This window comes from Lactuca serriola, chromosome 1 (assembly GCF_051521515.1).
Source record: "Lactuca serriola cultivar US96UC23 chromosome 1, Lser_US96UC23_V15, whole genome shotgun sequence".
In the NCBI taxonomy this organism is placed as follows: domain Eukaryota; kingdom Viridiplantae; phylum Streptophyta; class Magnoliopsida; order Asterales; family Asteraceae; genus Lactuca; species Lactuca serriola.
This window is the reverse complement of record NC_136408.1, coordinates 55,571,499-55,586,325: the sequence shown is the minus strand read 5'-3', so window position 1 is coordinate 55,586,325 and position 14,827 is coordinate 55,571,499. Positions and strand designations below refer to the sequence as shown.

Here is a 14,827-nt window from a genome sequence, read left to right as displayed (position 1 = left end):
ATCCAAATTTTTTTTATGGTTTTTACATCCAATTCCATCATTTTAAGATAGCAAACATGAACCCTAATATTGTCGTTTCACTAACCATTTTAACTGATGTGAAGGTTTTTTACTTGAAACTTAAATTGATCAAGTTTAAAGTGAACCATTCAAGATTACTCATCATTGCAAGTGTTTGACCTATGTATGAAAAGATCCATTTTTCCTCAATGTTAAAACAGGAAAGAGAGAGCCAAAATGACAAAATTACCCTTGTGTGTTAAACATGTGCATACTCTTAAAGGACCATATCCAAAACAAAATGGAAAAGCTCTTCATAACATACAAATTGCATATATTTTCATGGGGTAAAAGTCATTTTAAAATGGAAAGATGAAGCAGAAAAAGTTGAAAGAAAAGAAGAATTATGTGATCAAGGAAGCGGTGGAGATGGTGGTGTTGTGGTGGTGGTGGTGGTTAATGGTGGGTCCCGCCGGAACTCCTTGACAACAGCAGCAAGTGCTTCAGGGTTTAAACCGAGGTCACAAAGGGCAATCAATACAGAAAGTGTGTGGCGATCTAATCCTGTGTCAACAATATTTGACATCTGAAAAACTAACTCCAGGGATTCCCGGGCAGTTCGGGCAGCTTCTGGATCCATGGATCAACCTGGAAAAAAGATCAGAACAATTAGATGTGCTGATATCTATTAAGTTCAACTAATAGTATTATAGCAATTATAACCAATAAACAAGCAAACAAACCATGATACTAGCTAAATAAGTTAATCATTTGTAGTTTTGAAGACGAGTTTATAGCAATTATAATTGGATAATGGTACAGACTTTAAACATAAAATGATAAAAGTGGAAGATGAAATCTTAATTCAAGTTCATACTCCAAAAAAGAGGAACTTGGGAAGTATAATGATCAAAAACAAACAGGAAGTATAAATGTATAATAGACATTTTGATCAAATTGAGACTTCACAGTTCACGATTATCATCAAAAACAAATTTCCAACAGGTCAGATACAGTATAGATATATGCGAATCGGACCAGAAAGAAAGCAAAAATAAAAAGGAAAAAACTTTATAGCACATCAATTTTGAAATTCAAATCTCTTCCGAATGAAACGCAAATTCAAATTATAGGATTTAAGGGAGACGGAGTAATGATGTAATGTAGATTAAAAATGATGTGAGGGCCAATTTTGATCAGTTGTTCAGATGATTCCCGAATGATACAAGAATTTGGCGAACAATTATAGACAAATGCAACCATAAGAAACGCGGGATTTGGAAAAATTATCGTCATAAGCAGGTGGCATAACGATTGATGGAATAGATTACCTGATCGGAGCTTCAATTTGGAGCGCGGGAGTGAAGTGAGTGATCGATGGAGAATTAGGGCTTCAAACGTTTGAGATGTTTTTCTGATATAATGTTAGAGAGGAGGTGGTAGTTTTTTTATTTTTTATTTTTTTGTGCTTTATAAAATTAACTATCTTTAATGGGTTAATAAAGAGGGTAATAAGGTTTTAATTTTGTCCATATTAAGGGAGTGTTTGGATAGGAAAAAACGAAGTGTTTATTGCTTATTCTAACTTTGCGTGTTTGGATAAAATCCAGTTTATTAAGCTAAATAAGCTAATTTTAATAAGCATCTCTCCTCATGTTTATTGCTTATTCCCACCACAAATAAGCTAATAAGCTAATCCAAACACCCCCTAAGTCCTTAAGGTTTTTTTGTACATATTACACCAATATGGTTGTATATAACCGTTTAAAAAGGGTAATAAGGTTTTAATTTTGTCCACATTAGATAATATTTTTATTATTTCATCTAACTCTTTTATAATTTATATTAGTATCTAGTTAAATTAGTATCTAGTTAAATGGGTTCATAATTTCATCTTCTTATTTTAGTCATTCATTCTTCACAACCACGGTTTCAATTGAAAGGTTACATAATAATTTTTTTTTGTCATTTTTACAAAAAGAAAAAACTAATAATAATCATAGTCTTAATGATTAAGGCTATGTTTGGCACGTCAAAGCTAGCTGATAAACAAGTTTATTTTCGATCTTTTTTAAGTTATCATGTTTGGCAAGTCAAAAAATAGTTTATAAGCTAGTGTTTTAAAAAGCTACTTAGACTAGTTTTTTAAAAGTTTTTTTAGTTTCCAAATATACTCCTTAATTAATTAAGAAAACATATTTTTTAAATGCCCTTTTATGTTATTATATAAATTTCAGATAGCTTATAAGTCAGTGACAGAGCCATGGTCAAAGTAAAAAAGTATCCCCGAAAAATAATGGCGTATTTGGGATACCCCATTAGCGGAGCTATTACTTATCGTGGATACCTCATTACTTTTCGGGGATATTCTTTTACTTTGACCATGGCTTTGTCACTGACTTATAAGCTATCTGAAATTTATATAATGCAATAAATGGCATTTAAAAAATATGTTTTCTTAATTAATTAAGGGGTATATTTGGAAATTAAAAAAAAAACTTTTAAAAAACTAGTCTAAGTAGCTTTTTAAACGCTAGCTTATACGCTATTTTTTTAGCTTGCCAAACATGATAACTTAAAAAATATCGAAAAATAAACTAGTTTATCAGCTAGTTTTGACGCGAAAAACATAGCATTAATCATTAAACTTTGATTATTATTATTTTTTTTTTTGTAAAAATGATAAAATATTTGTTATGAAACATTTCAATTGAAACCGTGGTGGTGGTGAATATGCAACTAAAATGAGAAGATGAAATGATTAACCCGTTTAAGTATATACTAATATAAATTGTAAAAGAGTTAGATGAAATGATAAAAATATTAAAAATAAGGACCTAATTCAGACAAAATTAAAACCTTATTACCTATCTTTAAACGGTTATAAAAATCATGTTGGTGTAATATATACAAAAAAAAACCTTAGGGATCTAATGTGGACAAAATTAAAATCTTATTATCTTTTTTAAACAGTTATATACAACTATATTGGTGTAATATGTACAAAAGAAAAACCTTAAGGATTTAATGTGGACAAAGTTAAAACTTTATTACCCTTATAGGTCATTAACCCTATATAAATTGAAAACATATCTTAAATAGTTGATAGTAAATTTCAAAGTTTCTTTTATTATCGTTTGCTTCATAATTCATTTTCTAATGACAACCTTATCCATTTGTGTTGTTTACAATTACAATCACTATTGAAAATTAAAATTTTACCATTGTGAAAAAACCCCAATTTTAAATTTTCCTCAAGTTTTCTAAAATTTATAATAAAATTATATAAATAGACATTTACTCACATATAATATACTGATTAGTGAATGTAACTTAACAACAAATCAATTAAGTAATATAAAAATATTATAAGTATATAACAAATATAGATTAAATTTAGTAAATATATAATCAAATGTAGATAGCCTAGGCCCCTTTATCACTAGCATATGCATTTTGTGTCATGTTTGCTTAGTCACTTGCATGTGTTTTGTTTTCTTAGCTTAATAGCTTAAATGTGATGTCTAGAGTATAAATAGGAAGAGATAGCTCACAAGAAACTCAAGCCTAATTTGAAAAATAGGTGTCTACTTTTTTTTTTTTTTTGGCATATGTTCTTTTACTTGCATCTACTTATTCGTCCATTTGTATGCCCTCCTTTACATGTTTGTGTTTCCTATATTTGAGGTCATTTATGTGAAGCAATTGCTCTACCACTCTCATTTACCAAATCACAAAATACCAAAGAAATCTTGTTTAGGTTGTGCATCATATATGATATACCAACTCCAAAGAGTTTCTAGCAATTTAACCACATGCTGCACAAGTTAAAACTTGTTTTTTAATCCAAATGAAACAAATAGATTAAACTAAACAACTTCCTACATAATACAATTTAAAAAAGGTAGGAATTCATGACACAAAAATATATATATGCCTCATGGTTTCTCTTCGGTAGCTTGTGATAGTCGTCTTGCATCTGTCATTAAAACACCACTATGTCCTCCTGCAATTATCTGACTCAATCAGCAACTATCAAACAACTAAAGTATTCCCTATATGTAAAGATAAATTGTTTATTTTGACTTCTAAGGTCAAGTAAACTAAGTTTTTAATTCAATATTTGACTTGGATTTTGCTCCAAATTTTTATATGAATATCGTTGATAGTGAAAACATGAAATAGTTAAGGAAATATCGAAAAAAGGTTTAACAACACAAGTCAATTTCAAGATAAAAAAACTACGACATTTGACCTTATGAAAGACTTACCATGAATCGATGGAATTCGATCACTTAAACCAGTCCCATGAGTTGAATTCAATCTCTCACGTGACAAAGTGTTGTTTTCACCAATACCGATAAATGGTTTAATGGATGGATTTTGTGAGTAATTTGTTGACCATGATCCACCACTAGATCCAGCCATAGCCATTATCGCATCCGCCTGCAACAAACCGAAAAATAATAAAATAATAAAAAAATTATCACGCCTACAAAGAAACCAAACCATTGGAGTCAAAAGGAGTCCGTTTGGTACGATGGAATGGAATCATAAAGGAATGGAATGGAATGAGCAAGGAAATTTTCATTCCATTTCATAATGATGTTCAACTTCATTAAAATAATACAAAAAAAAGTTAATGTCATCAAAAACTAAAAAAGGGGTTTTATTGCAATTTTTCATTCCATTCCACAGAGTAAAACAAACAGGTTTTTGTTTTTTTTTTTCCATTCCTATGGAATGAACCATTCCATTCCATTCTTTCCCTGATTCCATCATACCAAACACTACCTTAGAGCTCACCTTGTTTGGATGAACATCATCAAAAACATGAGCTTGACCACCATAAAATATAGTCATCTGCCGACTTACAGACGTTGAACCTAATCGACTGCAAAACAAGAACTAAAACTCAAATCCCATCACAATATTTAATTAAAAACTATTTAAAAATAAAAAAAATAAAAAAAATAAAAAAAAAAAACCGAGTCTTTAATCATATAATATTTACCGAAGAGGAGCAGAAGAGCCTGGCTCAGGAACACCGATTCCAGACTTGTGTTTTGGTTCACCAACACCACTGACATTACCAGAATTCAAGATTCCAGACCCTTTGATTCCAGTTCTTGATCCTTCATCAGCAGCTGATTGGGAAATGACAGATGTGCCCATGGTGGGATCTTTGAATCGGTTTGAAAGTGTTTGTTGATATGGGTAGGGTAGAGGTTGACCAGTACGTGAAGGGTACTGCAGTACTGGTCCCACGTTGACCGGAATTGCTCTTTCCCATTTGGAATTGGAAGGATTGGAATCAGGCTTTCCATTTGCAACTGTGGCTTGTTGCAATATTGGTCTCATTGGTTGTTGCTCTTGCCCTACATTTCTCAGCATCTAAACCATAAAATTGGTCTTCCATTAGAATATATTTCAAACAAAATTGTATATAATAATCATGATACTGAAAAAAAAAAAAAAAAAAAAAAAAAAACCTTCATTAAATGTGAGCTGTCTCTTGATGAACTCAAGAATACAGAATCTGAGTTACTGCGTTTATTCCCAGCATATCTATTCCCAATATCTGAGCCTGAAAAATCACTTTTTTGTCCATAGAATGGAACCCCTTCAAGATGAGATCCAACCTGTCTGTCTACCATGGTTAAAATGAGAAAATTATCAAATTATGTACTTATGAGACAATTTGTCACACACCATGATCACCATTAAAGCATCATATATATGAATTCTAACAGTTGGAAGATGATGAAATTGAAACAGCTAACAAGGATTTGATTCAAGTCCCTTTATTGTAAAACTAAGAAAAGCTGAAAATGAAATACGACAATAGCAGGAATTTTATCAAACGGTTGGTGGGCACTGCGGTGTTACATACCAGAACCCAGATCAGAAGTAGTGGAAATGGGGCCACCAGCACGGGATGCGGAAGCAGAAGGGGAACCGGCAGCGGAAGCATCGCCGGCGGCGGCACAGTTGGGCACCGGAGGGCAATCGCGGCCGAGAAAGTCATGAAAAATTGTGGGTTTTACATCGTTATTTACATTGCTGTTGTGGTTTTGAGCCATAGTGTTTGACAACAGCACAGCAGCCATAATCTCATCTAAACCCTCTTCTCATCTTCATCACCATCGAGACCCAAAAAAGAAAAGGGAAGGAGTATGAGAGCACGATTGTCAGAAAAGGTGAAAGAGAATCACCTGAAATGATTTTAAAGAGAGCATTAAAGAGCAAAAGGTAGTTGCTTTTCTTTATATGTTGTGCAAATTCTTGCTCTATTGCAGTGGTTCAGTTGCGTCTGCTCCCCTCTGCTAATTCGAGAGGAGAGAGAGATGGCATGGATCTACTTGTTCAGTTTTACTTTGATTAAATTATTACTGGAATGGGGTTTTGATTGGCGAATTGTGGAATTTTGTTCTTGCAAATGGCTGTAGCGATTTGTGGGGTTTTGTGATATTTAGTTTTTAAAAGAAAAGAGTTATGGCAAGAATAACGTTGTACTCTTTTGTTTATTTTATAAATAAAAGCTTCTTATCAAATTTTTGGAGTGTTTATAATTTTATAATAATAGTTTTTGAGAAAACTATAAATGGTCCCTTTGTTTTGTGTTTTTTTTTAGATTCGGTCCAAGTTTCAATTTGAACTAGTGGTACTTTTGTGTTTGTGGATTTGGTTTGCCAAACTTAATTTTTGGACAAAACTGCAAATTTGGTACCTGTGGTATTCAAAAAACTCTGGATAAAATCCAAAAGGTTTTCAATTTAAATGGAAGGTTCAAAATCAAAGTTTTTTTTTTAAGTTTTTTGTCATAAAAAACTTAAAAAGACGGTTATGTCATTTTGATTTCTTTTTTCCTTTTTTTTCAATAAGTATTTTAATCCTATTTTGATTTAAGGATTTTCCACCCCCACCCTACTCTCTCTCTCTCTCTCATTTCATTGGTTACTCCATCGATTTATGATGAACATACATAGACACGAAAATCTCTCACGCAAAAGAAAACCCATAAAATCCAATCTACAACGATTGACGTATGTGTGTATGTGTAGATTTCCTTCTAGAAATTGTTTTCTATATGTTCATCTCTAAAGTTCATCGGATCCCCCATAAGATCCTAATCAAAAAGCTTTGTCTGCCTTTTTCTGAAACTAAAATCGAAGTCAACACCCACCTCCCATCCCTCATATCTACTTCTCCTCTTACTCTGAACTGAAGGAGACTGGATCGATGTCGTCATTGAAGCACTTCAAGTAGGAGTTTTCAAACGATTTTGTTGTTGTTGTAGGTTGGCTCTTGAGAAATCGAGTTTTCTGATGATTCTAATTTCGTGGATATGTTGAAAACGGATAGAGTTTCAAATTTAGGGACGGTGGTTGTTGGTGATTAGGACAAAGCATTGGGGAGACAAGCTGATTTGTGGGTTCCATTTAATAAGGTCAAGAATGGGGAGATTACAGAAGAGTATTTCGTACTCAGAACCTGTAACATCCCGAGTTCAGGAGTGCAAGTTCAGGGTTCAAAGTGTAAATAAGGATGGCCAACTCGGCGAGTCCATGGGTAGACTCGGCGAGTAGAGTCGCGATTCTGGTCGCGTGTAAAGTGGCCAACTCGGCGAGTCGGCGGTTGGACTCGACGAGTTGGTGCTGAAAAGAGAAAAACCCTAAACTTCGGGGTTGCACCCTATTTAAAGGACTTAATGCCCTCCCCTAAGTCCCCTTAGCCCCTTTTGAAGTCCAGAAACCCTAAATCTGTTTGTGAGAGCATTGGAGAGCATTTGGAACCTTGATAAGTGCTTGGTGAAGAGATCTTTGAAGATTAAGAAGGTTGGAGCAAGGGACTTTGCAGAGATTTGGTTCATTCTTCAGTTGGAGCTTCCTTCTGAGGTAATAATTCGTTGCTGGAGCTTTTGAGCTTCTAGATCTATCATTGTGGAGTTTTTGGGAGCTTATTTAGAGTTATTTCGGGTTGGAGGTTGGATCTGAGGTTGCTACCTCAAATTTGGAATAGAGATGATCCAGAAGTGCATAAAGCCCCTGTCCTTGAGTTGTTAGTGAAGCCTTCTTGTCCCAAACCCTAGCCCAAGAGTGTTTTATGCTTAAATCTCTTTGGATTTACGTAAAGTTTGCCACTTTATGTGATGGATGGGTTGTAGGAGAGTAGATCTATGGTTGAGAGTCCCTGCATGGCTTAGAAAGCCACTGTATGGATTAAGAACTAGAGGTACTCGGCGAGTCACATGGGTGTACTTGGCGAGTTAGATGAAGATAGGCAGGAACTCGACGAGTTGGAAGAACAACTCGGCGAGTCTGTTGAAGATTGCCATGGACTCAGCGAGTCTGTTCTTGGACTCAGCGAGTCTGGTCATAAGGTCCTAATCTTTTTGGTTGAGTGGTGAATCGGTGAGTCGAGGGACGACTCGGTGAGTTGAGCAGGAAGTGACTCAGAGTTGGTTGGACTCGGCGAGTCTTGGGGCGACTCGGCGAGTTGAGTCGTGGATTGGGAGATTCTGAGTATAGGGACTCGACGAGTCAGCGGGTTGACTCGGCGAGTAGAGTCAGTCAGGAAGGTCGACTTTGATTGAGGACTTTGACTTTGACCAAGAGTTGGCCAGTTGACTTCCAGGGGTATTTTGGTAATTATTGGTATTTATTGAGTTCAATCTTTTGGTATTATCAGTGGTGGAGTTCATGTCGGAGGTTGGAGCAGCGTGATCTTATCTTTTCAGTCAGCAGTTGCGAGGTGAGTTATCCTTACTATATCAACAGGGTCTAAGGCACCAAAGCCGGCCCTTTATCGGATTGTAATCCGGGTATTGTTGTTATGTTATTGCTTTGCTATGTTTGCATCCTGGTAGTTAGGATGGTATATGTTAGATACCTAGTTAAGGTCGGTATCCTGGTATATAGGATGATATTATGCTAGTGACTGGTTAGGTCGGTATCCTGGTTAGGATGATGTTATGTTATGTGATCTGCTAGATCGGTTTGATTGGATGTGGATTGTTATATGATTATATGTTTATGTGCACATGGTTGTTGGATTGGGGTTGGGTTGAGGCGGGTCCTGCTTTGTGCTGTAGGCCAACATACCCAGGGCGGACCGGGTATCCCGAAGGCCCGGCGAGCAGTCCGGATAGGCTGAAGGCCCCAAGGGGGCGGACCAGACGTGTCGAGGCTCGGAGAGTGGACCAGGGCGACTGAAGGCCCGGTGCGGGAGGACCAGTCATATTGTAGACTCAGGGAGTGCACCAGGTGGATTGAAGGCCCAGTGCGGGCGGACCAATCACACTACAGGCTCGATGTATATGTCTAGACTCAGAGAGTAGACCAGGTGGACTAAAGGCCCGGTACGGTGGACCAGTCACACAGTAGACCCGAAGTGCATGGTTGTTCTGTGTTCTGATATGATATGGCATGTTATGTGTATGGTATATGTAGTTGGTATTTTGGGGGTATCTCACTAAGCTTTCGAGCTTACAGTTGTGGTTTAAATGTTTCAGATACTTCAAGAGACCGTGGCAAGGCAAAGGCGTGATCGTACCGCTCCTCATGTTTATGTGTTATGTTATGGTTTTGGGAAATACTCTGATAATAAAAGTATTGAAAACCTTTTTGTGATGAATTAGTGAAATTGGGTTGTTTTTGAAAAGTTTAAATTGGATGAAAATTTTTGGATGTTACAAGTTGGTATCAGAGCCTTGGTTTGAGGGAATTGGAGGAACATTCGTGTGAATTCAGTCTCAAATCAAGGAGAGTTTTCAAAAGAGAATTTAAAATGGTTTTCAAAAAATGAGTAAAGGAGGACGCAGAGGTACGATTAGCCGGAGCCAGTCAGTAACCCCAAAATACCATACAAGTTATTTGTTTATGAGATATGATAGAACAGCATGCTAGTACTAGGCTAGGGGTCTTCAGGAATTACATGATAGAGTTGTCTGATTTATGATGCCTGCTAGCCTAGGGTTTCTTTCTGTATGAGATTTCCAGTGTTCCTCTAGGAGTGAGGGTTGAGTGCTTGTTATGCATGTTCTTCACTAGGGTGTTGTGGTGATACTTGATATAAATATGGGTAAGTGTGGAAGGTAGTATGGGCCCGTACTACTGAAAGCACAGGAGCCATACGCATATCAAGGAAGTCACAACCCCTAGGGCTGGGTTGGGAGTTGGTTCCCAGGTTAATGAGAAGCATCTGATGTTTTGCAGTAATTTCAGTACGGTGGTTACGAGGCATGCTGGGAGCGGATCCGGGTCAGGATCGGGAGCAGAAGGGGGCGGTCAGGGTGGATCAGGCACCACCTGAGGTTATCGGTCAGATGAGCACAGACAAGTTGGATGCTAGGATTCGTGAGATCCTGCATGATGAGGTTGCTGCTATGTTCCGGGCCGAGTTGCCGGAACTGTTTGGGTCGATCAAGACCGCCATGGTCGAGTATTTTTATGAGTGCTATGCATCTCTTACAGAGACGGCTACCGCGGCGGCTGAAGCGGCCGTAGCAGCGGCAGGGGGAGGAGCCGGTAGAGGTTTTCAGTATCGGGACTTCGATAATACGAAGCCCCCTACTTTTGATGAAGTTCAGGACCCGATTGTTGTTATGCGATGGTTGTCAGATGTGGAGGGATGTTTCTTCACATGTTCATGCCCTGCTGATCAGAGGGTGAGGTTTGCTCTGAACCTGTTGAGGCTCGGGGCGAAGGATTGGTGGAGGTTGACTACGGGGTCATATTCGGATGCGCAGAGGGCTGCGGTTTCTTGGGATCAGTTTCGGGAGATGTTCAGCACTCGTTATGTTCCACGGGTAGAGAGAGAAAGGTTGGCTCAGGAGTTCTTGGAACTGAAGCAGGATTCAGAGTCAGTGACGGAGATCACCAGGATGTTCACTGAGAGGGCGATGTTTTGCCCAGAGTTTGCTTCAGAGCAGGCTCAGATGTCCCGATATCTGAGTATGCTCAAGAAGGACATCAGGCAGTTTGTGTCTACGAAGAGGCGCGAGACCTTGCTGGAGTTGCAGGATGCCGCTCGACGGCGTGAGTTGGAGATTGAGTTGCAGTTGTGAGAGCAGAGGCAGTCCCCGGTGTAGTCGCAGCCGGCGCCAAAACGGTCCAAGACCGTTGATTATAGGTTGGGAGGTCAGAGCAGCCGCACTTGTGGGAAGTGCGGGAAGGGTCACACCGGAGTTTGTAGATCCGGTTGTGTGTGTCGTAAGTGTGGGAGAGAGGGGAACTATGTGAGGGATTGTCGTTAGTCAGCCCCAGTGCAGGATATGAGGATTTGTTGTCAGTGCCATCAGGTTGGTCACATGAGGGCCAACTGTCCACAGCTTACTGCAGGACCGGTGCAGGCTCCAGCACCGGCCACTTTGAGAATTACGGGTGGAGGTCAGGGTGGAGCAGAGCCCCCGAGGGCTCAGGGGCGTGCTTTTCAGCTTATAGCAGAGGAGGTCAGGGCAGAGCCGGATGCAGCTGCGGTATGTTTCCTTCCTGATATCTTGTTATCTTATGGTTGTTATGGAGTATTATATCTGCTAGTCTTGTTTGCATAATTCATGGTATTGTATTCGTTCGATCTTTCGGGCTTATGGGAGGGGTCGATAGTTAAGGGTTGAAATCAGTTAGCATCCAAGGAATTGATGGTCAGATTTTGATTGTATGGTCTTGTTGTCGGGTATAGCAATTGTGTTTTGAGAAGTGTTCGGCGAGGAGTCGAACTCCCTTAGAGTTCGAGATGTGCGATGCCGGTTGGGTCACCGGTGGTTGGTAGTCAGTTCTCTAAGTGGGAGAATTGGAAAATTCTCAGGAGGATCGAAAAGTATTTGAGGTTGATTAGCTGTTTGGGAGAGGTGATGGATATCGACGATGGGAGAGGTGGCTGGAGATTGGCGAGGTTGCTAGTGGTGGGTGATGATGAACCTGGTCTGGTTTTTTCATCTAGAAATTACAGGTGAAATGTTAGGATGAAGAAGAAGATAAGAGAGAGAGAGAGAGAGAGAGAGAGAGAGAGAGAGTACAAAATAAAAAGGGTGAGAAAATGGGAGGGGTATGATCGAGAAGGATGGGGGTGTTGTTTTGTTCTTTTTTTTTTTTTAAATTACTTAAATTTTGAAATAAATAAAAAATATAAAAAAGAAATGATAAGAGTAAAATAGTCTTTTCATATTTATTTGGACCAAAACCATAGAAAGTTTTGATTTTGGACCTTCCATGCAAATCGAAAACTTTTTAGACCCTATCCAAAGTTTTTTAAGAACCACAATGACTAAATTTGCAGTTTTGTCTAATTTTTGATAAATTTAATCCTATCAAATTTGAAATGATAAATTTACCTTTATTATTATTATTTTTTAATATTTTCTTTAAGGTATATGGGCCCTTTTTGTTATTTAATTATAAAAGTATTTAAATAAATATAAAAAATTAATTAAAAATATTTAAGAGGCATTTCAAATTGGTCATAACCAAATGCACCAAAAAGAAATTGTTTTGCACCAATGATAAAAGTTGAAAATGTTTTATACATAATCCAAAAAAATCAAAAACCATACACATCAAATTTACAGTTTTCTCAAAATTCTTTTTAAACACTAAAGTTATAGTTATATTAATAAAATAAGTATTGTAACTATTTGTGATTTTGATTTAAATTTATGATTTTTAAAGTTTTGTCTAATTAAATATCATTTGGTGATTTGTTTATTAGTCAAGCAATCAGTTTTAAGAAAACTATGTTTGAATAAATAGTAAGGTCACTAATGCATATAGGTAAGAAAATTACTCAAAAGTATGTAAAATAAAAAAGAACGTAATAACCTAATAACCATAATAATCTTTTTTTTTTTCTAAAGATTTTTTAATAAAAGAGCCAAAAAATAGAAAATAGGTAAAATAGTCATAATTTCTGCAGGCCATATCTGCCAAAATCAATGTTGTTTGCGATTTTTATTTTGCAAAACATCATCGTCTTGCGTTGACTGCCGAAATCTTGTGGCATGCGAAACTATCACTAGCCTAAGGCCCAATTCTGTTTCTAAGGGTATATAAACCTAAATGAATTTCAACGTCATTTTAACCCAACATGTTCGCAAAAGGTAAACAAATTATCTCTTAAAACAATGACCGGAAACGACGAGAATATTACTCAATCGATTAGTTATTTATCCATATCTACGTTTTATTTTTTTTGTTTATAGACTGAAAATTGGAACATGTAGCCATACTTACGTATAAATTGCAACGGAGTGCTATCAACAAGAGTCTATTTTCTAACAACAAGGCGATCCAAATTATTTTCCAGTTGTCAAAGGTACCAAACCACTTAATCTTGAAGGCTACAATACATGCATACACTATTAGAAACGATAATATTCAATAAAATATAATTAAACATAACATTTTGCAGAGATACATATAAAATTTACTTACAAATGAAACGTGACACCATTAGATGAAATTGTGATGGTTTTATATTGTATATACGAAGGTTTAATGATAGTCGGAAGTGGGGTATTAGATCTATCATCGAAAAATCTGAAAACTTAGATAAAAAAAATTATTTATTTATTTATTTCTTCTTAAAAATGACAATTTATAATAAATTTAAGGATATCATAGTCACAATGTATGAATTCATAGTAAAATGTCAATCCATGATAATAGTGATATTTAGAAATTTAAAATTTTAAAAAAAGTACTCTAGTTTGTAGCAAAACAAACATGATCGTGTGACCTCCAAATTTATAGTGTGATATGTTCATAAATAGCATCTTGTTATATAGAACATAATGATTTCTTTTACCTCAAACATATTTCATATTAAAGAGTTATGAAGGTTTAAAATTGAGTTTAAAAAAAAAAATTCATCGGACTTTAATTTAGACCAAAAAATGTATAACTTCATGATCTTTAAATAAGGAATGTAATATGTTCATGGATGGACCTTATTACAAAGAACATAATGAAAAACAAATTCAACCCAAATGGATTTCATATGAAAAAAGTTATGAAGGTCCAAAAATCATAGATTTTCACACTGTAAAAATCCACATAGATTTTCGCAAATGTGGCCTACTAAAATTATGAATATTTTGGTCATTTTCTATTTTCTTGGCTATTTGTGGGAGAACGTCAGTAAAAGATGCTATTGTTTTCATTATCTCTCTCTCTCTCTCTCTCTTTCTCTCTCTCTCTCTCTCTCTCTCTCTCTATATATATATATATATATATATATATATATATATATATATATAGGGCTAGGTTATAATGTGGATGGACAACTATTGTGAGAATATGTTGTTCAGTAATGTGAATACGTTCAACCTCACACAATTATCGTCATTTTCATGCATTCTCACTAATTTTGATTCATTTTTGCTCTCATACATCGTTTTTCACTCACTTTCATTCTTACAGAATACGACCCAATAAACATTCTGACAATATTCTAACATAATGGAATAATAATAAAAAGTCTATAATAACCTTATAGACGATTTAATTAGTGAGAATGTGTGATAATGACAATACTTATGTAAGATTGAACATATTAACATTGTCAAACAACATATTTTATTTGTCAATCTCACAGAATATCATTGTCCACACGTCCACACAATAGATGTCAATCCACATTTGAACCTAGTTCTCTCTCTCTCTCTCTCTCTCTATATATATATATATATATATATATATATATATATATATATATATACACTTATAAAGCTAGCATTTTTTCTTGAATCTTATGCATTTGAAACCCTATTTTTTTTAACTTCCTTTCACCACATTCATTTGAAACTCCCATAACTTTTCAATTTCTTTAC

The 14,827-nt window shown here is 36.0% G+C and overlaps 2 protein-coding genes across 2 annotated transcripts; both read right to left on the bottom strand.

Moving 5' to 3' along the window:
• Positions 1-313: 313 nt before the first annotated feature.
• Positions 314-1,463, bottom strand: LOC145068716 (mitotic-spindle organizing protein 1A-like). The gene is made up of 2 exons (XM_079015721.1): positions 1,332-1,463; positions 314-648 (listed from the first exon to the last, which is right to left on the bottom strand). Exon 2 carries the CDS (start codon positions 638-640, stop codon positions 413-415), a length of 228 nt encoding a protein of 75 aa, XP_078871847.1. The 5' UTR covers positions 641-648; positions 1,332-1,463; the 3' UTR covers positions 314-412.
• A 2,276-nt stretch (positions 1,464-3,739) lies between these two features.
• Positions 3,740-6,466, bottom strand: LOC145089026 (protein TIFY 8-like). Its single transcript, XM_079027529.1, has 6 exons — positions 5,894-6,466; positions 5,493-5,650; positions 5,015-5,394; positions 4,807-4,894; positions 4,272-4,446; positions 3,740-4,006 (listed from the first exon to the last, which is right to left on the bottom strand). The coding sequence occupies exons 1-6, from the start codon at positions 6,108-6,110 to the stop codon at positions 3,939-3,941; spliced, it is 1,086 nt and encodes a 361-aa protein (XP_078883655.1). The 5' UTR covers positions 6,111-6,466; the 3' UTR covers positions 3,740-3,938.
• Positions 6,467-14,827: the final 8,361 nt, after the last annotated feature.